Below are 26,213 nucleotides of genomic sequence, written 5' to 3' on the forward strand. Positions count from 1 at the left end.
AAAATTCAACTGACATTCCCACTTCCAAGATGCCTCACGCTCGTGTTGACAAACTAACCAGCACACTGGCCTCCGAGCACAGCAGCCGTTCTTACCTGGACCAGAGCAGCTGTGACACCCAAAAGGGAGCCTCAGGATCAGGCCTGCTGCCGATCCTTCACAGGGGGCGTCTAATGACCCTCCCCTGAGATTCTGTAAAGCTCTCCCAGCGATGTGGAATTCTGTCCCAGCAGCGTCTGGTCTCCTTGGTCTGGTCTTGGAGGTGAGAGAGTGTGTAGAGTGTGAGAGGTTAGCTGCTGGGGGCGGGGTAGGGGGAGAATAGAGGACCTTCCTCTACACAGCTATGGGGAGGTCATCAACCATCCTGGAGGGGGACTTTGGATGATGTAGCTGTTTGGGGATCACTCACACTCCAGTAAGTAACATGAATAAGCTCATCGGTTTGCCAGGTCGGACTTTTGTGTAAGCCTTGCTTTGGTTTGTCACTGGTGCCCTGTTTGGGGTGAGTAGATACTTGTAACTCCCCAGGAAAAGGTCCCACAATTGCTACATTGTACTTCCCCTTGTTGGCCTCAAGAGGGCACTCATGAGCAGACTTGTCACTAGAAGAGGACCAAGGAGCTTGGCATGATGTGAGAAACAAGGTAAAATCTTGGTGTAAATGTGGCCTGGTACCAATGAAATGACTGTCCAAACTTAACAGAGAAATAAAATAAATATATCTTCTGAAGTTCATTTAGTGGCCAAAGAAGTCCTAAGTTTCTTTTATTATGCATTATATTGGACTCACATGCAGGTTGTAAGTCTAAACTCAATACAATTTCTGTTTTGAGAAAGGACAGCCCAGAATGGCCCTAAACTCTCTGTGTTGCCAAGGGTGACCTTGAACCTCTGATCCTCCTACCTCCACCTCAGTCCTGGGATTATAGGCATACACCATCATGCCCAGTTAACATGATAACTAAGGTCCTCCTACATGCTAGAGACTCACTGGATCCACTGAACCACATCCCCAGACCCCCCGAACAAAATGATACATGACAAGAGACAGTTGAGCATTGTATCCATGTTTTGCCTCCAGTGCGATGCTCTTCTGAAGTGTTTTAATAAATATTATTAAGGCTTCAGGTAACTACTGCTTGGAAGTTTACAATCAGGTCTGTAGCCATAAACAGTCACTCACTTATGGTGAGCCATACAAATATTGTCCCAGGTTTGTTTTCTCTCTCCATTCAATGTATATTCATTCATGTCTTTTCCCTCTACCTATGCCTGATATCAATTTTGGTAGTTGCAGAAAAGCAAATTGACCAGAGTGGCAGAATATTTCCTCCTCCTGGAAAGCTCTCATGAATCAGCGATGCCACTTCCAAATAAATCTGAGCAAAGAAGCTAACAGCTCAGTGGCAGCAAGAAACGATGCAGACTGCCTTGGGGCCTCTGAGCAGGGAAATGGTGGTTTTCATATTTCACATGCCAGTGTGGCACTCTTAAACCGGAGAGGACATAACACACCTGCCATCTACAAAGAAGCCCACCCAAAGTGCCCATGAAGGCTTTCCACGTGGAACCCTTTCGTCACAGCTTCCGACGGGGGTTACTAAAGGCGTCAAGGATATTGTAACGTGCCTCGAGGTCATCTGGGAAGACCCTGAGGCCAACTAAGCAGGCTGTCCGCTTGTCAACAAACTCCACACCCACCCACAAGTTAAACTAGTGGCACATGTTCCCACATGCCCGTGGACTGTCCACCAGGAAGAGGCTGACGTACTGTCCTGAAAGAAGAGAAACAGATGCTGCCTGTCTGTCTGTGCTGATAGACTCCAGAGGTGCTAGATGGACTCCAGAATCCAGTCACTGTTGGAGAGATGGGTAACGGGCAGCGACAAGTCCCGGGGAGGGCCTCGGCCCTGGTCTTCTTGGAGAGAGCCCTGCTCCTGGAAGTCCTCCTCGTCATCGAAGAAGCCATTCTCCAATGCATAGGTGCAGTCCAGGCTGGAGGCGGCCTGGCAAGCTCCCTTGTACTCCTGAATGGACTCGTAGAGGCTGTACAGCTGGCAGAGCAAGGACATGTCGAGCTGTCGGAGGCCGACCTTGAGGGAAGGGAGGGGGTACAAGCTAAGTCAGTGCTAACATCGAATTTTAGTTGAACACCCCACTAGAAATCTGCCTGGGCTAGCACGTTCCTTCCCTCAGGAAGGCTTAAGGCAGGCAGCATCAATGGGACACTGTGGAATTCCAATCCAGGTGGACACGTGCTCCCACTGTGTCATGCCATACCTCGGACCTGAGTGGGTGAGTCCATACCTGGGGGCAGTGAGCCCAGCCTGAATTTGCCCTGGCGCTCCAGACACACCCAACGAAGCAACAGCAGGGCATGTTCTGGGCACCTCAGCCGGTTTCATTGTGGATGCCAGGTCCCGGAGACATTACGGCTTCCCACAACCACACTCAGAGAAGACCCACACATGACTTCCTTGCAACCCTGACAAGCTCCCACATCTGTTGTTCTCAGGCAGCAGATTTCCCCCGGCCAGGGACAGGATCTCACTGGTCAGTGTGGCGGGGCACACTTGTAAGCAACCCCATCTGCCTCAGGGTTTTCCAGGCAGGGCAGAGTTCAGACACTCTCTCTTCTAGACAGGGCCTAGTGTGATCCGTCCCCCAAGACAATGAACTAGGAACTGAAGATGCAGCCTTATACCAACCTGTTGGACATTTCACAAAAACAAGTGGCAGGGGACAAGGAATGTGTGGGAATGGCAGGCAGCAATTGTTCAGCCTCACCTTCCTCTCTCCCTCCCGCCTGCCCTATGGCGAGAAGCAGCCGGGTTGGGAAAAGCCTGGGTTCCATCAAGCCTAAACCCAGGGAGGGGGTGATGCTCAGAACTGCCGGGGAGCCCGCACACCTCAACCTTTAACAGGCCAAGCACCGTGTTAGCAGCTTGAAAAAGCACCTCCTGCTTCCCGCACAGCAGCCACCCCGGTCAGACAAGATGAAAGTTACCACCAGAATGGCCCAGGGAAGCCTGGCGGTGGTGGCGCACGCCTTTAATCCCAGCACTCGGGAGGCAGAGCCAGGCGGATCTCTGTGAGTTCGAGGCCAGCCTGGTCTACAGAGCAAGGTCCAGGAAAGAAGCAAAGCTACACAGAGGTGGTATTGTGTTCCCCAAAATATTGTGCACCCTAATAAACTTATCTGGGGTCAGAGACAGAACAGCCACTAGATACAAAGGCTAGAAAATGGTGGCACACACCTTTAATCCTAGCATTCGAGAGGCAGAAATCCATCTGTTCAAGGATACAGCCAAGCGTGGTGACTCATGCTTTTAATACCAGAAAGCAAGCCTTTAATCCCAGGGAGTGATGGTAGAAAGGAAAGATATATAAGGTGTGAAGACCAGAAACTAGAAGCTTTTAGCTGGTTAAGGTTTCAGGCTTTGGAGCAGCAGTTCAGCTGAGATTCATTCTGGATGAGAACTCAGACGCTTCCAGTCTGAGGAAACAGGATCAGCTGAGGAACTGGCAAGATGAGGAAGCTGTGACTTGTTCTGCTTCTCTGATCTAGCATTCACCCCAATAACTGGCCTCAGGTTGGATTTTATTAATAAGAACTTTTAAGATTCATGCTATGAAACCCTGTCTCGAAAAAACAAAAAACAAGCAAAACAAACAAACAAACAAAAATAATGGCCCAGGGAAAGAGAAAGACTCCAGTAGCCCCAGACCTAGGATGCTAATGTCAGGCTCAAGGAGGATGTCAATCAGATGTAACCTTATTACCCAAAGTCACAGCCTCTCCAGCGTCCAGCCTGGAGAGCCCAACCCTAGGTGTGACCACCCACATGCAAACAGACCTCATGTCACTCTTTCCTAACCACACTTTAGATATCTGAAGGCAGACCACACCCTCTGGCCTAAAAAGAGCAAACAGCCAAGTCAGGCATGGTAGAGCATGGCTGACATCCCATGGGAAGCTGAGGCAGGAGGATTGTGAGTTTGAGGCCAGCCTGAGCTACATAGTGATAGCATCAGAGGACAAAACAGCCTGTTGGCTGTTGTTTTCATTGGGATGTTCTGGCCAAATCCTTCCTGTGCATGGCTCCTATGTTCCAAGATTCTATTGCAGATATGAACACAACCTCCACGGCTCAAGGTTCTGACTAATACGCCTGTCTGCTCTCAAATTTATCTTTGGTAAAGCCACACCTTCCAAGACTCATACCTGTGCTTGCTTCAAGTATCTAAGAAGAGGCTCCTATGACACGTGTCTCCTACCCAGTCACTGCCTTACCATCAAGTGAAAGACACCAAGATTACTTCTCATGTCAAGAACAGACCCCAGGAAGGCCGAAGGAGCTCTGAGCAGACAGTAATGTTCACCCTCTGGGGGCCCGAGGGGTCAGTCCAGGGGGAGACAAAAGCCTCAGCTCTGTGCCTCTAAAACTGCTGGATGACAAGGTCATGAACCCATGTCACCCAAGACTCGTGGGGCCGGGTTTTTCCAAGTGAAGTCTTCCTGGATACCCGAGGACGTGCCCAGCACACGGTGGTAAGTGGAGAATCTGAAAGGACCTCCCTGCACTGGTACACAGGGATGATTCACAGAGCTGCCCTGTCATTGGGTGTGACACTGGCCTAGAAACACCTGACCCGCCTAGAGACTCAGCATGGTCCTGACACACCTGTTACACAGCCAAACACGTGCCCAGTGCACAGGCAAGGATTTTACCTAAATACAGTAGTAGTACATGATCACACCTGCCTCAGCTCCTCAGAACAACTGCTCCAGGCACCAGGCTAACTTCCTCCCACTAGGCAGAATTTTCCTTAAGTATAAGAGGTGAGTGACAGTGACATTCTAGCCAGCACAGGTAGTCTTCAGCATAGCTGGTTCTCGATGACTGAATGAATACAAAGACCTGTCCGGGTTTAGGGACTCATGTTAGAGTGGGAACCCAGAGGCCATGGCTGGACAGGCATGCTGTGTGCTTACAGCATGCCCACATGGCTTGAGAGGGGCACAGTGGGCCAGCCCGGGCTCCTCCAGAAGGCTCTTTGCTAAGGGGTCTGGATGAGGACAAGGAGGAGAGCATGCCCCAGGACTGAACTACAGGACATAATGAAGTCACCCCATGGGCAAGAGCAACTCACCCTTCCAGGAAAGAAGTGTTAAGGAATTATCCCCATCCTTACCCATAAGCAAGCCCAAAACACCCACCCAAGTGTCCCTGAAGCACACAACTCTGTAGGATTTAGAAAGGACAGCTTTCTTCTGGAGGCATTTTGAAAACTTTAGGCTCATTTCCACAAATCATAGTCACCTCAGCCCCTGTGGTTTCCCATCCTTTATTGTGACTCACAGTAGGACATGATGATGAGGGCCAGCTCAGTCCCCACAAGCTGCTTATCCTTCCCTCCTCTGCCGGGGCTGCTTGCTTCCTCTCTGCCTGGGCTGCCTGCTTCCTCTCTGCCATTCTCTCTCCTCACCCCCTGCTGCCAGAACCTGCGGCCTTTCACTAGGGCAGCAGTTCTCAGCCTGTGGGTCTTGACCCCTTTAGGGTTGCATATCAGATCATTACAGTTATGAAGTGGCTAAATATATATAAAATTTCATGGTTGGGAGTCACCACAACATGAGGAACTGTATTAAAGGGTCGCAGCGTTAGGAAGGTTCAGAACCACTGCTCTAGGGGAATTTAACAATAGGCTCAGTTGCAGGAATCATCTCAGACAGGATGGTGGCTCCCTGCTGGGCTGAGGGTCACTAGAGTCCCAGAAACTCACTGAGGCTGGGGTGGGGGTCATCACTAGGTGGCTGGGGCTTAAGAGGCCTAGAAGCTGCCGGGCGGTGGTGGCGCATGCCTTTAATCCCAGCACTGGGGAGGCAGAGCCAGGGGGATCTCTGTGAGTTCAAGGCCAGCCTGGGCTACCAAGTGAGCTCCAGGAAAAAGCTATGCAGAGAAACCCTGTCTCGAAAAACCAAAAAAAAAAAAAAAAAAAAAAAAAGAGGCCTAGAAGCTTTTCTTTCTTTAGACTGGTTCTCATGGAGCCCTGGCTGGCCTCAACTCAACTTACAGCAAAGATGACCTTGAACCCCTGATCCTCCTGTTTCTGCCTCCCAAGTGCTGGAGTGACAGGTGCTCACCACCATCCTCTGTCCAGAGGAACCTTTTGGGTCTAGGGAGATGGCTCAGTCTGTAAAGTGCTTGCCATGCAAAAATGATCCCCCAAACCCACACTTTTAAAAGCCAGCCATAGCCAGGTGTGGTGGTGCACAGCTTTAGTCTCAGCACTCGGGAGGCTGAGGCAGGTGGCTATCTGTGAGCAGCAGCATCCCTGTAATATAACCCCAGTGCCGAGAAGGCAGAGTGGGATGCCTAGAGCTCACTGGAGTCATTCCACCCAAATCAGTGAATCTCAGGTACAGTGGAAGACCATATCTCAAAACACAGGGTGGAGAGAACCGGAGGAAGACACCTAATGGTATCCTTTAGCCTCTGGCCTCCACACAGGAGCATGCACACTCACAAACAGGATGTACACACACACAGGAGCATGCACACTCACAAACAGGATGTACACACACACATACACAAAATACTAGGAGGAAAAAAGGAAATTTTTGCTGACTCAAAACGAAACATTAAAATATTAAGACATATTAGCTGGGCATGGTGGTGCACACCTGTTGCAGGATATTTATTTGATCACATTGTGAACCCTGAGATTATGTTCAAATCAACCATAGGTCAAGAGGCAGAGCAAGCAACCAGTTGACTGGAAGTGCCCATAGAGAGTGAGGGGAAGTTGGGAGGCTGGGAAGAGAGATGCACAGGAAGCAGAAGGCAAGGAGATATGGTTGGAGGAGTTTTTTGTTTGAGACAGAGTAGGAAAAGCCCCCTTTTCTGCGACGGTGATGACAACGGTGTAGGAGGAAGGTCAGCTTTCTCTGCCTCTCTGAGCTAGCAGGTTTTCACCCCAGCATCTGGCTTCGGAGACTTTATTGATAAAATTGAACGATAGACTTAGTTAAAAACAACACATACCTTTGATCCTAGCACTGGAGAGGCAGAGGCAGGAGGATCTCTGTGAGTCCAAGGCCAGCCTGGTCTACACAGTGAGTTCCAACCCAAAATAGATACATAATGAGACCCTGTCTCCAAAAAAAAAAAAGTACCTTTTAGGAATAAGTCCCTTGTTTTAATTAGCTTGTTACCTAGTTATACCAGTGGGACCCCCAACCTCCACCCAATGGTGTGCCAAGCACAGTCTACCTGAGCTCCACAGTGTAAATTATTTCTCATTCAAGGTTCAAAATCAGACAACAAAAAAAAAAAAAAAAAAAAAAAAAAAAAAAAAAAAAAAAAAAAAAAAAAAAAAAAACACACCAGGAATGATACACTACTCTATTTACAAAACTAAACAGGAAAGCAACTTCTTCCCCACTACAGTGAAGATTCAAAGCAAAACAAACACACAGAGAAATGTTCTTATTCCTGGCCAGGTGTAGGAGGTGAGGGTGGGGGATGGGGGAGTATTAGCCTGTGAGTGTCACACAAAGACCTCTAGGAGATGATGCCCACTGTCCCTTGTCAAGGTTAAAAAGTTATTGTGCAAGGGATGAGGAGATGGCTCAGTAGATAAAGAGCTTGTCTCGAGAGCATGCTGACCTGAGTTCAATCCCCAAAACCCAAGTAAAAGCCGGGTGTGGCGGTGCACACCTGTAATCCTAGCAGGGTAGGCAGAGACAGGAGGATGCCTAGAACAGCTAGTCTAGCCAAAATTGTCAAGCCCCAGGTTCAGTGAGAAACCTGTCTCACAAAATAAAGTGGGAAGGGACTCAGGAAGACATGTAAAGTCAACCTCTGGCCTCCATAGACATAGTCACAAGTGCATGCACACATGCTCACACACATGCTCACACACAAATCAGGTGGTGCATGCATATGTCGCACACATACTCAGGTACACGCACATAGACATTCTTTATTTAGTTTTTGGGACAAGGTCTTTCTATGTCCTGGAACTTGCTATGTAGGTCAGATTGGCCTCAAACTCACCTGTCTGTGCCTCCAAGTGCTGGGATTAAAGACATGCACTACCCCACCCAGCCTAAAATAAATACTTGTTTCAAACAAAAAAGCTCTGCAGTTGGGTGCCGTGGTATGTACCTGCAATTCTAACTACTCAGGAGGCTGAGGCAAGATGATCGTGACTCACAGGTCAGCCTGGGTAATATATTAAGTCTCAACTGAAGGCCAAAGGCCAGGAGTGGTAGAGCACTCCTGAAGGGGGGGTTGGGGGGGCAGAGGCAGGCACATCTGTAAGTTCGAGGCCAGACTGGTTTACAAAGCAGGTTCCAGGACAGCCAGGGCTGCTCCAGGTTTCCACAGAGAAACCCTGTCTCGAAAAACCAGAAAACAGAACAAAATACTGGGTTGGAAGACAAACAGCCAAACTCTATTACACCCATGCAGGAGAATTGCTATTCCCTCGTGCGACCGTATCTGTAAGATGCGTTTCTGAAAATGACGAGTGTGGGAGAAGACACAAGTGTCGGTGAGGTGAGGTGGGGTGGGGTGGGGCGGGAGACTCACGAGTCCTTTCCATCCCACCCCAACCTCAGGCCTCAAATCTGAAGCAAGGTTAAAACAGAGGTGCGATGGGCCTGGAAAGAGATCCCCTAATCAAGCTAGGAGGGCTCAGTCAGCGTTGAGTCCCAGGTCTACAGAGCTGTAAAAACGGGTCAGAGCTGTCACACTGCCCACGTCCTAGGTCCCTATCATGGCTTCAAAACCAGTACGCAGGGCTGAGGGATGACTCCTCAAGAGTCACCTCTTTGCAAGCAGAAAGACCTGCCAAGAGCCTATGTGTAAAAAGCTGCTGCGGTCCAGGAGTCAGAAACACAGAGTCCTGGAAAGGAGGACCCCTGGGATGGCCGGCCACCCTCGCCTCTTCAGTGAGAGAGTCTGTGTCAACAACAAACGCCGGTGGATGCCACTTGAGGACCACCACCCGAGGCGGTCTATCCTCTAACGTCCACGTGGACTCACGTGAAGTGTACCCCCACTCCCATGAACAAAGCTGCGCCGAAGTTTTCCCTTGCGTTCTGTAAAGCACTGTTTTAGAGTTTTTAAGGAAATGAAGTTGCAGGGCCGAAGGGCAGCTTCAGATTCAACTCCATGGGTATTGTGAAACTGACCTCCAAAACCAAGTGCACCGGCCTCTGCCAGCCAGGCAGGAGAGGCCCCCCCGCCAGCCTCCTGTCAAGTCTTGGCTGGTCTTTTAGGCACAGCACAGTCATTTTTACATCAGCCGTTACAAAGGATGCTGAACACTGTAATTTATCTTCGATGGTGTTTATTTTCTTCTACCACTTTTCATTTGCTTTTTGGAGACAGGGCCTCACGGTGTATCTCAGGCTAGGTTCAAACTCGCAGTGATCCCCCTGCCTCCACTTCAGGGTGATGAGATTACAGGGATGAGCCACCAGGCCTGGCTTCAACAGCCTCTTTCCACACTTGCACTTCAGTACGTACCTTAGTCATCTTCTTCTGTCTTGTCGACTTATTCCTGGCTGGAACAGACCTGGTTTCCCATAGATCATCCTGTACTATGGAGCTCTGGTCACAGGGAAAAGTCTGCTCCTCTGATCAAGGACGCCACTTCTCATCCCTTATACAAGATTCAGAATATATAGGCCTGCAAGACCAGGCAGCTGTGGCTCTCAGAGCCAATCAAAGACACTAACAGAGCCAATAAAAATGAACAGGGTTGGGCTGGCAAGATGGCTCAGTGAGTAAGGGATGCTTCTTGCCGAGGCTGACGACCTGAGTTAGATCCCTGGGACCCACATGGTAGGAGGAGAGAACTGACTCCTGCAAAGAGTCCTTTGCCCTCCACAGGCACAAGAAGACATGTTTGCACATGACACATATGCGCACACACACACACACACACACACACACACACAAACTTAAACGTAAACAAATAATAGTAAAATGAACAAGCCTTAGTGAGTTTCTGTTGCTCTGGAAGGCAGGCCTGGATTTCTGTCTCCTGCGTCCTGAGAACAACCATCTCAGTGTTCTGTGTCTGCAGGGACAGGGACCAGCAGAGGAAGGAATGAAGCAATGGGTGGCCTTTATGGAAACAAGTGTGGGAGAGAGGCACCGTGTCAGAAGCCTCAGCTGGCATTGGCATTGGGCATGGATCTGACTGGCTGGCTCAGAGCTCAGTCTGCACGTGTGGTTTCTGTCACAGCATCATGGAAGTCTGGAATCCACAGGGAGCTTCCTCTGGCACTCCAAGAGCGGAACCTCAAAGCTCCCAGCTGCTGCTCGCTGGAGTGACCTGCAGTGAGCCATGGTTGTCCCTCCAAGGCCTCCCACCCCCTACCTAGCATTAAGAGCCTCAGTAAGGCAGGGATGGAGACCCAGAACAAAGGGGCGGGCGTGGGAAGCACCAGCATCCTTGAGATGCAGCAGCCACTGCCTAGGCTCCTGCTCCTCGGAGGCCTCAGCAGATGGAAAGATGCCCAGTGTGCCAAGAGCTGGGGCCCTCTGACATTTACATGCAACAGATGGCTGCTTTAACTGGACGGGGAAGAAGAAGCATGAGCAACTGATGAAGCACTCGGGAGTTCAGTCGGTAAACAGGAGCCTGAGGTGCTACTGCTCACCTCAGGAAGGAGGGAAACAGGTCAAAGTCTAGCGGTCTGGACCGCGTAGAGACACCCATATCCACTCACATCTCCAGATTTCCTGTTTGCCCTTAGCCCTCTGCAGCATCTTACAAATGCCCACTCTGTGAACATCCAGAATGTGACTCTGCCTTTCTGTTGAGAATATAACAAACTCTGTGTGTGTGTGTGTGTGTGCGCGCGCGCGCGCGCGCGCGCGCGCGCGCGTGCGCATGCGCACGCAACATCAATGTCTCCTCAGTTTCATGTCTAGCTTATCTCTGAGACAGAGTCTCCCATTGAACCTGGAGCTGACTGTTTTGGACCGGCTGGCCAGTGAGCTTCAGAGATTCTTTTGTCTCTGCTCCTGGAGCTGGAATTACAGGCTCACGCTGCCATGTCCGGCTTTTCTGTGATCTGGGGATCCAAACTCGGATCCTCATGCTTGCACACGAGCACTTTATACCCAGTGGGCCATCTTCCCAGCCCTAGAACAGTGCTTTTAAACGGCCTTTTCCGGCTGAGTGTCATAGTGGTGCATGCCTATAACCCCCACATTTGGGAGGCAGAGACCTCAAGTTCTCAGTAAGTCTGGCCTACATAGTAAGACTCCATCTCAAAAAAATTAAAGATTAAAAAAAAATAATAAGCAAACAAGAGTCAAGGTCAACCTTAGCCGCATAGTTCAAAGTGAACCTGGGCTATTTGAGATCCCATCTCAAAAATAATAATATAAATAAATACCGCTAAAAGAGAGTTCTAGGCCAGGCAGGGCTAATGGTAAGACAGTCTCAAAAACAAAACCACCACAAAAACTCAATAAATAAAAGGATTTTTAAAAAATGATTGCTTTTACAGTCAATAAGCACTGGTGTGACCTTTGGCTCTCTCAAAATGGACTCTTCCCTGGAGGCTACAGGGACTCAGAGTGACAAAATCTCACAGACACGGGGTTACTAGAACAGGAAGTAACATGGATCGGAGGCACAACTCTGAGGAGAGTACAGTGTTAACCAGTCACGGGATGGAGCCTCTGCCCCAAGGGGCTCCTGCCCTCTCCAGTCCATGTAGCAGCTCCCCTAACTCTTATCATTAGTGTCCCGCCTTTGAGGTGACACTTGCACCTTCTGCTCCAACCAGCTCTCCTCCTCCACCCTCCAACTCTGCATCTGAACTGTTGGGCACACTCCTCTACAGATGGTATGTCGTGAGTCCCCTCCCCCAACAGCACTCTCCCTAACACAATGCTGTAAGAAACTTCCTTTGGACCCATTAACAAGGTCCGAACCGACAGAGCACCGCCACACTATTCACCCTCTGCACTCACTGAAGACCCAACAATACATAGTGACAGAAACATGTTTGCAGAATGCACCCTCCAAAATTGAGCTGCGGCATAAATACACTGTGACCCAGGTATTCGTGCTTCATGTGACTGCCTGTACAGACCAGACGGTGCAATGATCAGGCAGGGCTGTGGAGCCCCACAGACCCAATGAAGGGTGAGAACTCGGGGGAATTAAGCTGGGAGCAGCTGACTTTGGAAAATATAATTGGGATCTGGAGAGATGGCTCAGAGAGCAACAACTCACACTGCTCTGGCAAAGGGCCCAAGTTCAGTTCCCAACACCCACCTGTAAATCCAGTTCCTTCTGGCCTCCAAGGGTTCTTGCACTCATGTACACATACTCCCATGTATACATACACTCATGCATTTAATTAAAAATAGTAAAATCTAAAAGATTTTTTAAGAAAATAAGCTGGGAGTAGTGGTGAATATCTTTAATCCCAGCACTCAGAAGGCAGAGGCAGGTGGATTTCTGAGTTGCAGGCCAGCCAAGGGCTATATAGTGAGACCTTGTCTCAAAAAGGAAGGAGGAAGAGGAAGAAAAATAATATAAAATACATGTAGAGTGCCTCTTCCATGAAGAATTTACAAGGTGTGATGGTTAGTTCTAATTATCAGTGTAGCACAACCCTGAAACCCCTGAAAAGAAAGTCTCAAAAATTGTCTAGATTAGGTTGGCCTGGTGGAATATCTGGAGAATAGTCTGGAATGTTAATTGATGTGGTAATTAATATATGATGACCCAGCCCACTGTGGGCAGATACCATTCCCGAGGCAGAGGATCCTGAACTGTATAAGTAGAGGGGGTAGGGGGCTGAACACTAACATGCATGCATGCATTCATTCTCTCTACTTGGAACTAACTAATGGCTTTAGGTTCTTATGGCTTTGCCATCCCAAAATGATAGACTGTAACTTGGAATTGTAGGCTGAATAAATTCTTAAGTTGTTTTTTGAGGGTATATTATCCCAGGAACAGAGACAAAACTAAAACACAAGGAGTTAGACAATGTATAAAAAGCACTTGTCTTTTGTTTTTTAAGCCAGGGTCTTGTTGTGTAACCAGGGTTGCACTCAAACTTACAATCTTCCTTCCTCAACTTCCCTACTGGTGAGGTCACAGGTGCACCCTGCCACATCAGGGTATACGTTCAACCAGAATATTTACATACAGCCAAAATATTTGCATATCTCAAACTATTAGCTGTAATCATCTCTGTGTGCTGAACTGTGATATGGGGAGATTTGCTTGATATTGAACCTGAACACGGGAATGATTAATATTGACTGTCAACAGGATCTTGAACTACCTAGGAGAGAAACATCTGGAAGTTTCTGAGGGAGTTTCTAGATTGGGTTAATTGAGGTTAGTTAATTAACTGGGAAGACCCATCCTACCCATGGGTGGTATCTTGCCATGGCCTTGGATCCCAGGCTGAAGAAAAGAGAAAACGAAGCCAAGAACCAGCATTCATCTCTTCGAATCCTGACTGCAGACAGAATGCCACCAGCTGCCTCACGCCCCTGCCTGCATCCTTTCCTCACCACTCTAGACTGTACCCTGCAACAGGGAGCCGGGATAAAGCCTCCTCCCTTACGTCATCGTCGCTTCTGTCAGAGCAATGACGAAAGTAGTTAACACAGGCCTCCTGCACAGGCCTCCTGCGCGCCCGGGGCAAGAGCTCTGCCACTGAGCGATAGTCCCAGTTCTAGGACTGTGGTTCTTAGTTGTTGTTTCAAAACACTTCCCCTCAGTAAACAAACAAAACCCTTGAGTCATCTTTGATTCACTTTTTCCTTATCAGCTTTGAGGACCCATTAGCAATTCTTGTGACTCTGGGGGGTTTGTTGCCAATAAGCTGGCTTCCACTGTGCCCATCACTCCCAGGTGCACCCAGGGCGTTTTCCAGGAGCCTGCTGTTCATGTTGCACACCTCAAAGTTTCTACTCCTGCTGATGACCTGTGGCCCTCGCTTCCCATAGCCACACGGCCACCCTCCTAAGCGTCACTTGTTCAGATTCCGGGCAGTCAAGCTGGAGGCTCACTGCTCCACTCTCTGCTGTCTCCTGAGGCCTTCCCACCTCAGACTCTGCAACCCCATGGAGAAGAACCCCTCACTCCATCCGGGGGACACTCCCTCTTTCTATGCTCACTGTTTCCCTCAGGCACTTGTCACATCCTGTCCCGACATGGAATTATATCCCCACCACAGATTTGACCTCAGGCCTTCAAATTAAATCGATCAACACAGACATTCTGCAGGAGGCTCTGGAAATGAAAGTCCGTTCTTGTTTAAGCAAGACCTGAGTTGTAGCAGAAACCTCACTGTTCCCCCAGGTCAGTCAGTCTCTTGAGCTGCAAGACAGACTGAATATCCTTGTGATGGTTTTCTGAATGGGCCTGTCAGGGCCTGTCGCCAAACCCTACCTTTCACACTGTTATCAGGCAGACTGACAGCCGCTCATTTCCTACAGGTGAGCTTCGGAGCTACCGCCCAAGGCGTAATTATAAGGTTCTGTACTTTAGTCACATCAGGAGGGACCTGGGAAATCCCTTCGGGAATGCAGCAGGGCTCCCCAGCCTCCCTCGGATGTTTATAAAGTAGAGCTTCAGAGCCAGAAGTCATCCTGCATCTTATGCAAGAAAAAAAACAAACAAACCCTCCAACACCTAGGGGCCAGTCTTATTTCACACAGAGGTTCATGTTATGTCCTAGTTCAGGCCGTAAACACACTAGGTATGGATGTATTTAATCAAATGCCATTTGCTGGATGCGCTAGACTCCGAGGAGTGGTATTAATAAAGAAAGGTGGGTGGTTTGGAACTTAGAAGAACTGTAAGAAACTTGGGAAATCCTTTCAGAGGGAATTAGACATCACTTCCATGATGAAAAAGCATTAAGACTGCATAGTGGCCCGGTGGTGGTGGCGCCCGCCTTTAATGCCAGCACTCGGGTGGGGGTGGGGGCAGAGCCAGGAGGATCTCTGTGAGTTTGAGACCTCCTGGTCTACAGAGGGAGTTCCAGGACAAGCTCCAAAGCTACACAGAGAAACCCCATCTCGGTGGGAAAAAAAAAAAAAAGACTGCATAGTGGATTCAATTAGGTCTTAGTTTGCAGGGTAGACTTAAGAAGGCAGCAGAAATCTAATTTTTCTAAACCATATGTAAAACGCACTGGATGATTAAAGGAGTCAACTCCTCTAACTTTGTTTGGCAAATTTATTCTCAGGATAAACAGTTTTCTTATATTAGACTTCTTTAGTATTTACCTGGCCCAGTGGATCTTGGACTAGGGGAAAGGAAAGAGGGCAGAGTCTTGGGTGGATGTCTCTGTCCCTCCCTACCTGGCCTGCCACAGGAAGCAAGCTGGGTCAGGGCTCCCTGCGGCCCAAATCCCTGCCCTGGCGTCACCCTGAATCGCGAGTCCTGGTCCAGGAACACCTACTGCACTTCGCAGGACGGAGAAAAACTAAACCCCATTGTTTGAGACCAGACGTAAGGACTTCACCCGGCCGGAGCACGGCTTCCGTGCCGGTAATCGGATTCCTGGCGGGCAGCCGGGGAGGGGCCCGGCCATCCATCTGCTGTCCACACCGATCCGCAGGCTCACAGGAAGCCTGTTTCTCCTGGGACCCGGTAGGCAGACCATGCCGCGCCCTGGCCTGGCCCTGGAGAACCCCAGAATCTAAGGCAGTCCTGAGCGTGGATATCCAGCCACGGGAAATCCGAGAGGGGAGCACGGGCTTTCAGGGACCAGAGGGGACTGTCCCTCGACGGGACCCACGGCGCCTAGTCCTTACCATCTCCTTGCGCAACAGCGCCAGCGCAGCGTCCAGGTTGGGGGGCTTGGTCCGCGTGCCCGAAGTCCTCGCCCCGCCGCCGCCCGCGCCCCCTCGGCTCAGCTCGTCCTGGATGCGCGACTTCTGCGCGTACAGCCGCTCCAGGTGCCGCCAGCCGCCCGCCGCGCCACCCGCCGCCGAGTGCAACAGCCCGCTCAGGCTTTTGGGTAGCGGCGGCAGCCCCTCTACCCGCAGCCCCCGGGCCGTGCCCGCGGACCCTGCCCCGCTCATCTCGCCTCGGCGCCAACACAGGCGCGCGCAGCTCAGCCGAGGTCCCCGGAGCCCCGCGGGTCCCCACCCACTTCCCGCCCGCCCGAGGCCCGCCCGCTGCCCGGCCCCCTGGTCTCCGCCCCTCCTCGGGGCCCGCCCTCCTCCTAGGCTCCCTGCTGCTCTGAGGCGGCTCCCTGAAGGCCGGCTGGCCTCCAGCTCCATCCCCACCCATCTGCGCCCCGGACCAACCACCCCCGGACACCTTAAGTCTCAGCTCCGTGAACCCCCTCATGCAGTCAACCCCCTCCCTTCTTCATCACATCTCCAGCGGGTCTCCACCTCCCTATATTCCACTTTCCAGTCCTACTCCAGCCCTGTGCACCCCACCTCGAGCTGGTCATCTCCCCTCCCCTCTGAACCCCACTTCCAGCCCCCCAGGCTCACCCGACCAGCGCTGCTCCCACCACCCATTCTGCACCCCAAACCCTCGTGGTCTTCTACACTCCAGATAGGCTCCTGACTGGATGAGTCTAGCCTCGCTGTCTTAACTATGACCAGCCACTGAAACAGCTTCTATCAACCAAGGGGGCCCAGTTCCAGCACCGAACCCCGGGAATGCCTGCGCCTCAACGTGAGCATGAAAACCCAGAGTGCTGGCCCCAGCCACAACAGCACACAGTGCTCATTCACAGGGGCTTGTTTGCCGCCACTGTGGATGTCAAGGTCAAGAAGACTGCTTTGTTCACTCCTTTAAAGAAATGGACCAACTTGTCTTTCAGCCCAGCCAAGAACACTAAAGTAATTCTAAATAGAAATGTCAAGGAATAACGACCCTGCTCCACCTGGTGGAAAGAGAGAACCGACTCCTGCCAAGTTGTGATCTGACTTACACACACCATCGTGACATGTGTACACAGCATACACCCTAAAATCAGTAAGTGGAAAAAATGAAAAGTGAAGTGTTGGGGAGTTAGGGAGAGATGTTGAATCTCAGGAACTCTTTGCCAGCTTCAGCAAAAGTAAGTAAAAGTATGCCTTAAAGAAAAGAGAAATGGCCGGGTGGTGGTGGCACACGTCTATTCCCAGCACTTGGGAGGTACAGCCAGGCGGATCTCGCTGAGTTTGAGGCCAGCCTGGTCTGCAGAGCGAGATCCGTTACAGGCACCAAAGCTACACAGAGAAACCCTGTGCTACACAGAGAAACCCTGTGCTACACAGAGAAACCCTGTGCTACACAGAGAAACCCTGTCTAGGGGGAAGGGGGAGAGAGAGAGAGAGAGAGAGAGAGAGAGAGAGAGAGAGAGAGAGAGAGAGAGAGAGAGAGAGAGAGAAATGAGTCAGAAACAGGTTTTGCCCTCCCCAGAAGTCTCAAACATTAGCGTTAGCAAAAGATACCCACCGGCTCAGATTCAAGATGAGGAAATGAGAGCTCTGTTCAATAGCAGAGAAACCTAGGGAGCCAGTATTGAGAACTTTCATGCACGTGGCTACTGAGTTTAGTTTTAAAGGGACTGAATGATTCTAGTTAATTCAGTAGGAGCATAATGTTTTAGGCGCTTCAGATGCCTGCTGTAAAAGCACCTTCTAGCCTGGGGGCTTTCTGCCACTGTACATGGAGCCCACCCCAAAATCAACCTGGGAAGCTGATGTTAGACCCAGCCAGTGAGAAGCCGTGGGCTAGGCAGTGAGATCTAAGGGCAGGCACCCTGGAGACCACCTACCCACCTGCCCACAATTTCCCAGGCATTCAGCGTCTCACCTTCCCAAACCCTAGGTGGTCCTTCATCATCCACCTGTTGAGCAATGGAGAGTCTGAGATTGTCTGTGTGGGAGGGATGGAGGGAGGGAGGGATGGAGGGAGGAAGGGAAGAGGGTGGGGTGGAAAACAGTAGACCTGCCTTTCACAACCTGGCCGGCCTGGATTCTTTTTCACCCGCCACCTTACTGCCTCTCTAGAAGACCTAACAGAATGGTCAAGTGAGTCGATAGAGCAAGAGGAAGCATTGCAAAGCATCTGAGGCCCTGAAGTCATCTTAAAGTACATCCTTCCGCGGAAGGAGGATGCTGAAGGAAAGAGGATGAAGCCAGTTAGAAAACAGCCTAGGGACCTTTGTGTCAGGACAACCTGGCCAGTGCCAACCACAGGGTTTAAAGGGCCCTACCTTCTGGTATGTACTCAAAGTAGTGAACATATTAAAATCCCTGTCAGCAAATAACACCCCAAGATGCACAGACATCACTACAGAACTAATTCAATACTGATAAGGACTGCGTGAATAAACCAGACACAATTATGCAACAGTCAACTAAATATTTTGACACCCATGGGAAGTGCCAGCACATGCATGCTTTGTTTATTTATTTATTTAGCCATGCCAGGGATTAAATACTGCTTGTGTCTGCTGCAAAGGTGCTCCACTGCTGAACTGTGCCATCAGGCCTCAGGGGTGTGTGTATGTGTGTGTGTGTGTGTGTGTGTGTGTGTGTGTGTGTGTGTGTGTAACAGAAGCCAGGGGATCCATTGTCAAGTGTCTTCCACTGTATTTATTTTGTGTGTGTGCACATGTGGAGGTCAGAGGACAACTTCCAGGAAAGCCACTGTGCCGATGCCAGGGGTCAAACTAAGGTCACCGGGCTGGCCATCAAACACTCTTACCTCCACCTTTTCTGAGACAGGGCCTCTCGCCGAACCTGGAGCCTGCCCAATCAGCTAGACTGACCAGCCAGCAAGCTCCGGGGGTCCTCCCGTCTCTCTTCCCAGTGCTGGGCTCACGGGTGCCTTCCCACACCGATCTTTACATGGGTGCTAAGGAACCCCGAATCAGGTCCTCATGCTTCTGTGACAAGCACTTTCCTGACTGAGCTTTCTCCCCAGCCTTCTCCTAGTACCTGCTTTTTAAAGTCCGTGCTTACGAAAGAAGGGGGATAGTAAAGCAACTTCTGACAACGCTGGAATATGCAGTCTTGGCTTTCCTCTGATACTACGCTGTCTCTGTCTGCTGGAGCTTCTCTCACCAAATACCTCAGACTTGGTTATTTATTAACAACCAAGTTTGCTGCTCCTGGTTCTGAGGCTGGGGAGTCCAAGATCAAGGCACCTCGAGAACCCGTGCGTCACACAGTGTCTGTCACACAAACAGCCTTCTGTCTGTCCTCACAGGGTGGAGGGGCGCTCCCTGGAGCCTTTCCTGAGGACACTAATCCCATTCATGAGGTTCCGCCCTCACAACTTAGTCACTCTCAGCAGCCAGTGTATTCTGCTCAAGTACCAGGGCCGTCTGCCCCTGAGGCCATCAGAGTGGCCATTCTCCTCTCCTGGAGCAGCCTGAGCACACACCTCCCAGGGTCCTTACACAAGGTCACAGAACCTTGAGCCCTACAGCTGCCTGGCAGGACACCGTGTGCCACCTCTTTGCCTCCTCACTCTCCTCTAAACACCACCAGCTCACAGTTTCTTGCTCGAGGAGGCTGGGGGGGCGGGGGGTTGAGGGAGGGGTTGGGGTGTGTGTGAGAGAGAGTCCAGCTGTATTTGACAAGTGCTGAGCAGTTCCAGGCTTCACCCTGCACGCGCTGTGAGCAGGCTCCTTTCAAAGCTTAAACCCACGTGAAGTCTGGTTTGATGCTTCACACTTCCAAACAACAGTGAGCTTTAACCCAGCTACAGTTTAATCCCTTTGCAGGGAAGTCACACGAAGGAGCAATAGCCCACACCCACAGTGTTAAAACCTACCAAGGCTGAATATACGCATCATTGGCATTCTCCATAGTGATTGCCGCCATTTTTTATTTGCCTTATTGAGTCCTAACTGGGCAAAACTATCTGAACCCTTATTGACTTGTTTTTGTCGGAGACAGAATCTTACATTGTAATTAAGCCCACCTAGAGTTCACTATGTGGCTCAGGATAGTCTTGAACTCATACACATCCTCTCACCTCAGCCCCTTGATGGTGCTGGCATGGCACTATCACACCCTGAACTTTGACTCTTCACCGATTTTCGTGCCTATCCTCTCTTGAATTCTTGCCCTCTGAATTAATGAAGTCATCATTTATGATGACAGTGACAGTGGCCACATTGGCTGCTCCGAGGCTCTCTGTGCTCTGTGGTGTGTTTTGCAGAGGCCTCTGTGGGTCACATTCCCTCTTTCCTCCTTGAGGTCTGTCCAGTGATTCCCATGGGTTCTTGATGAAATGAAGCTGAGAGAGCAGGTATTCCCAGCCAAGGGACCTCCAAAGTCATCAATGGAAATGATAAACAGGACCGGGTCAAGGACAGAACCATGTGCCAGAACCGGTGCTCCAGGGTGGCGGCAATCTGTTGACTTATTTTTTTGAGTATATTAGTTGTCACTCAACTGTGGTGCCCCAGTTGAACCATCCAAAGTGTTAGTGACTAACCAGGAGACACAGCTGAGTCCTGAGATGTGGTTGGTCCTAGCTGGGAGGTGCTGTACAAGATACACAGTGGTCACCAAATACAGAGTGTAAGATGTCTCGCTAACACCTTTTTATACTGATGGCATGTTCAAAAAATCGTTGGATATTCTCAAAATATATTTTCATCTCATCTGCTTTTTTTTTTTTTTTAAATGGGCTCAGTCCCTGGTAAGGAGGGCTAGTAAGCTGTGAATGGGGGTGGGGCTCATGAAGCGTCCTTGTAGGAGCCAAAGCTGTGCTTGGGAGTAGGAAGGATACTTTACAGAGCTTGGCATGCACATATGGCAGGTGGCATTCAGAGATGTGAGAATTATCCACAGACTCCACCTATTTACATTCTCCTTTTAAAATCCTGAATGAATGAGAATGGAGAGTCCCATACAAAATCAAAGTTATTCAGCGGACACAAGGCCAACCTTTGAAAAGTCCAGTCACCAGCTCACTCACTGTGTCCAAAAGTGCTTTCGATACTTGGGAAGCCCTGTTCAGATAACAGCTTTGCAGAAACTGAAAGCTTGGAGATCCCCACCAGGCATCACTCAGTTTCAGTGAACACCAACCAGGTTCTGTGGACAAACCTCCCCAAGCAGAAAGCAGAGCGAGGATGAAGTTCCCAGCACCCATCCACAGTGGAGGCACGTGGACACTTCCAGCATCCATGCGCTGGGAATTTGCACACCGAGGGAATTGGGTTGTAAATAGAACTGGAAGACTAGACAGAATTGATTCAGACGCAGTCATCAGAATCCCACAGGACAAAGCAGAGGAAACTGTGCCCTGTGCAGTTCCACGGATTAGCCAGACTGGACTCTGCTGTCAATCCCTGGTGACCACAAAGACCTGTGTGACTCAGTAAATAGGTCTCCACCTTTTTTATTCTCCTCCTTAAAAGTTTGACTAACTATATCCTGGGCAGTTTTATGTCAACTTGGTACAAGCTAGAGTCACCAGAGAGGAGGGAGCCTCAATAGAGAAAACGCCTCTGTGAGATCGGCTGTAGGCAAGCCTGCAGTGCGTTTTCTTAATTAGTTGATGTGGGAGGGCCCAGCCCACTGTGGGTGGGGCCAACTCTAGGCTAGTGGACCTGGGTTCTAAAAGAAAACAGGCTGAGTAAAGCCATGGGGAGCAAATCAGTAAGCAGCACCCCTCCACAGCCTCTGCATCAGCTCCTGCCTCCAGGTTCCTGCCCTTCCTAAGTTCCTGCCCTCACTGTTTTTGATGATGAACTGCTATATGGAACTGTGAACAAAATAAACCCTTTCCTCCCCAAGTGACTTTGGTCATGGTGTTTCATCATACTAGTAGAAAACCTAACTAAGACAACTTAGTAATGTGTGAATTCACTCTGGGAAAACTTACTATAAACTAAAAGAGAATTTTAAAGTAACAACCTACAGTCAGGTGTGATGGTGCACACTTGTAATCCCAACACACAGGAGGCTGAGACACAAGGACCACAAATTTGAGGCTAGCCTGGGCTATAGAGCAAGACCCTATCTCAAAAACAAAACAAAACAAAAAACAAAAACAATACAGCAAAATAATCTTTGGCTTGCCTGTCTCTGTCCTAGAGATCCTAAGACCATTAAAAATTAAGCTTCTAAGATGTATTACATTTTTATGTATTTAATGTGTGTTGTGCCGTGCCGTGTGTGTAAGTCAGAGGACAACTTATGGTTCTCTCCCTTCACTATGTGTGTCTCAGAGACCAAACTCAGGTCATCAGGCTCAGTGGCAAGTGCTTTTACCCACTTAGCCGTTTTGCTGGCCCACTCTTTATTTTGTTTGTTTGTTTGTTTTTGTTTTTGATGACACAAACATGCATTCAGTTTTATTCACAAAACCCAGCCTGGTCTTCTAAACCAATACAAACAGCATATTCCTCGGCAGGAAGCTGACTACGGACGGGGGAATCCCTGGGCATCCATCCCTACCAACAGAGGACCACATAGAGAAGCTCTTTCTTCGGTTGCCATGAGTAAGGCTGAAAAAAAAGAGGGCTTATTTTTTTCTATAATTAATCTTTTTGCCTCTTTTGTTTCTTTCCTTTTTTTTTCTTTTTTTCCTTTTTTTTTTTTTGAGACAGGGTTTCTCTGTGTAGCTTTGCGCCTTTCCTGGAACTTGCTTATGGAGACCAGGCTGGCCTCGAACTCACAGAGATCCACCTGCCTCTGCCTCCCGAGTGCTGGGATTAAAGGCGTGCACCACCACCGCCCGGCTACCTCTTTTGTTTCTTACTGTCTACTAACCACGATCTAAACACAAAAGTCGAATGAACATAATTGGTCCTTTGTGGTTGAAATGGGGTAAAAATGTAACCTGGTTCCATGGGGACAGAGGTAAGAAACTGAATGTCAGGCAGGGGAGCTTCAGGATAGAGACAACTACATTATCTACAGTGTACTTACAGGTTCTGCACTTGTGAATTCACCTGCTTACCAACATTTGAGGCTCAAGGTAGCCCATGCAGTGTTCTCATCTGTGGACATGGAGAGAGGAGTGGACCTTTTGGGTTTCCTGCTGTTCTGTTCTGTTCCCAGCTGAGCTGACAGACTGTAAACAAGTGCCCCTTCCAGTCTTTCTAGTGCCACGATTTCCCTACCTTTGTCCTTTTTGTTGGTTATTTTGTTGTTTATTGTGGTCCCGAGTGAATCCTTCATCTTAGTGTCTGATGCTCCTGAGAGCCAGAACACTTAAAATGAGTCTTATAGAGAAAACGCATGTTTGAGATGTTCCTTCTGGGGCTGGGTATATGGCTAGGCCCATAGTGAGCTTGCCGTCTTGCACAAAACCCCGAGTTCAATTCCCATCACAGCATAAACCACACAGTGGTTCGTGGTTGGAACTCCACATTCAGGAGGTGGGAGAGGGAAGATCGGGAGTGCGAGGTCTTCCTCGGCTACATAGACAGTTCAGTTAGCTTGGGCTACGTGAAACGGTCTCAAAACACAACACTGGGGCTGGACAGGTGGTCCAGTGTGTTAAGAGAACTCACTGTTCTTCCAGAAGACCTGAGATCAACCTCTAGCACCCACGCGGCAGCTGTCAACCATCTGTAACTCCAGTTCCAGGCGATCTGCTGCCCTTGTCTGGGCTCTGTGAGCACAGCATGCACATGGTGCCCAAGAATGTGCAAAACGAAACTCATTTTTAAATTTTTAATTAAAATTAAAAATTTTAAATCTTCTTTTAAAAAAAAACCCCACAATCCTAAAAACAACTAGTTAGCAGTGAGTATTAACTAAGATGTGTCACACACATACACAGAACAGGTGACACAGAGGCAGGTGGGCAGACAAAGTGATGTTACTGGAGTCTCACAGGAGGGAGCCTGACCTAAGGGTTGCTCCCTAGGAGCAATGGGGTTGTATTCATGAATTCGGTGTTCACAGAAACTTTAGGGACCATGACTGTCAGGGACACAGCTCCACAATGTCACCTGCAACGGCCCAAGGCATTCCTTTAATCTTTACAGGACCTCGACTCTGATAAAACCAGATCCCGTCTTCAGTACTGTAAAGAAAACAAGCCAGTACAAAGCAGAGGTTAGGATTTGTTCAAAGAGATTGTGATGTAGATTTTCAGTCCGAGGGTTAAGAGAAAGGACCGTGCTCCAGAAGAAAGTAAGACCCACCCAGAAACTGGGTGTGGACTTCCCAAAGAAGAGTCAGTCACCCTTCTTCGTCTCTACAATAGTTGTATAATCTTGGTGAGTTTTGAAGCTATTGTTTTCCAATGGTTGGCAAAGAACCTAAATGAGACCTCAGGGTGGTTCCTGATCAGAACCTAACAGGACTCCAACTGATGAGGTCTAGATGGAGAGATGATAGAAAGTGGGGTGTCTATCTTTACTGTAAGCAGAGTTAATGGTCTGGTTTGAGATTTCCTGAAAATGTCAAGGAGAGGACGGAAGCTCTACCCAAAACCTTATACATTCAGGCCTTACACCTGGCTTATTGCTACTTTATTATAAAATAGCCACATAGGAAAGGAATATCATCATTGTGTCAGCAACTGTGGTGGTTTGAACCAGCATAGGCTCATTTGTTTGAATATTTGGTTCTCAGTGGAACCGTTTGGGGAGGATAGAGAGGTGTGGCACTATGGAGGAGGTGGTGGACATTTAGCTTTCAAAAGCTCACACCAGGTCCAGTATCTGTCTGTCTCTGTTTCTGTCTCTGTCTCTCTCTGTGTCTGCTTCCTGCAGAGCAGCGTGTAAGCTCTCAGCGTCATGCCTTCATGCTGCCATGATGACCATGGATTAACCCTTGGAAGCTGTAAGGAACCCCCAATTAAATTCTTTCTTTCTTTCTTTCTTTCTTTCTTTCTTTCTTTCTTTCTTTCTTTCTTTCTTTCTTTCTTTCTTTCTTTCTTTCTCTCTCTCTCTCTCTCTCTCTCTCTCTCTCTCTCTCTCTCTCTCTCTTTCTCTTTCTTTCTTATAAGAGTTGCCTTGGGTACTGGAGAATTAGCTCAGTGGTTAAGAGCACTAGGTGCTCTTCCAAAGGACCCAGGTTCAATTCCCAGCACCCACATGGTGGCTCATGGCTGTCTGTAACTCCAGTTCCAAGGGGTCTGGCACCTTCATACAGACAATGTAAAACACCAATGGACATAAAATAGAAGTAAGTATGAGAGTTGCCTTGGTTTTGTGTCTCTTCACAGCAATAGTTAATTCACAGTAACTAAGACAGCAAGCTTCAAAGCATATGTTAATTGGGTTGGCATTCTTGCTTCTCAGCTGGTGAGAGGCTGCAATCACATTCCAAGGACCAGGGCTTCTTTCTCGTCCATGGCCTCATGATCTTTCCTGTCTTTATAACCTGCCTTGTGACTGTTGTAGGTAATGAGTTCTGGGTGTCATCACAAAGGGCTGCCATCACTGGATGGTAGGGTTGGTGCCATCAAATCCAGCCGAACTATTGCTCAGTCCATGCGTGATAATAAGGCCCAGGCAAGGTTGCAGCATGAGAATCTACCTGTGCGTGCATGCATTCAGTGACCAGCACCTACCTATATATGTGTGACGTGGGGGTGCTGTTAGATTTAGGAGACACCTCAGGGTGTTGGGCAGACTGGGATCTCTGTTGTGACCTTGCTGCTAAGTGGGGTTCAGAGCGTGGGTTAAGATTGTGAACTGACAGCCACTGACTGGTGAGATACGAAGTGGGAAGAGGTCAAAGGTGAGACTAGGCCTGTTTCAGGCAGCAAGCGGCTGTACTGATCCTCCAAAGGGAAAGAATGTAAGAAAAGTGTATTAGTCAGAGTTCTCGTTGGAGGAGTCCAACAATGGCTGCCTCCTGACAGAAAGGCCAATAATCTGAGATCGTTCCATCCAGGAGACTGGGTGTCTCAGCAGTCCCAATCTGGTGCTGGAGTCCCAGAGGATTCTCAGAGAGCTGCTGGTCTTTAGTCTATGTTGGAATCCCATGGAAGTTGGTTCTAATACTAGCAAAGGATTGTTTCAGCAACAGGATAGAAGAACTGGCCAGTGAGAGTGAGGGCAAACAGGCAAACAGCAAGAGCATCCTTCCTTTCTGTCCTTTAGTGAGGGCTGGGGGGTATAGCTCAGTGGTGCAGTGCATAGCTAGGATGTGTGAGAACAAGACCCATTGTTCCATGCCCAGAGTAGAGGGAGGGACAGAGAGAGGGATGGAGGGAGGGAGAGAGATTGTTGTCTTTGTCTGGACTCACCA

General features: G+C 49.3%; 1 protein-coding gene across 1 annotated transcript; it reads right to left on the reverse strand.

The window, feature by feature from the left end:
* Positions 1–735: 735 nt before the first annotated feature.
* Positions 736–16,148, reverse strand: Fam89a (family with sequence similarity 89 member A). Its single transcript, XM_028889799.2, has 2 exons — positions 15,834–16,148; positions 736–2,093 (listed from the first exon to the last, which is right to left on the reverse strand). The coding sequence occupies exons 1-2, from the start codon at positions 16,101–16,103 to the stop codon at positions 1,833–1,835; spliced, it is 531 nt and encodes a 176-aa protein (XP_028745632.1). The 5' UTR covers positions 16,104–16,148; the 3' UTR covers positions 736–1,832.
* Positions 16,149–26,213: the final 10,065 nt, after the last annotated feature.

This window comes from Peromyscus leucopus, chromosome 5 (genome assembly GCF_004664715.2).
Source record: "Peromyscus leucopus breed LL Stock chromosome 5, UCI_PerLeu_2.1, whole genome shotgun sequence".
Classification (NCBI taxonomy): domain Eukaryota; kingdom Metazoa; phylum Chordata; class Mammalia; order Rodentia; family Cricetidae; genus Peromyscus; species Peromyscus leucopus.

Coding starts and splice junctions, on each gene's coding strand:
- Fam89a (XM_028889799.2), bottom strand. CDS start 16,103: ATGAGCGGGGCAGGGTCCGCGGGCACGGCCCGGGGGCTGCGGGTAGAG. Junction 2,094..15,833: donor CGCTGTTGCGCAAGGAGATG/GTAAGGACTAGG, acceptor CCTTCCCTCAAG/GTCGGCCTCCGACAGCTCGA.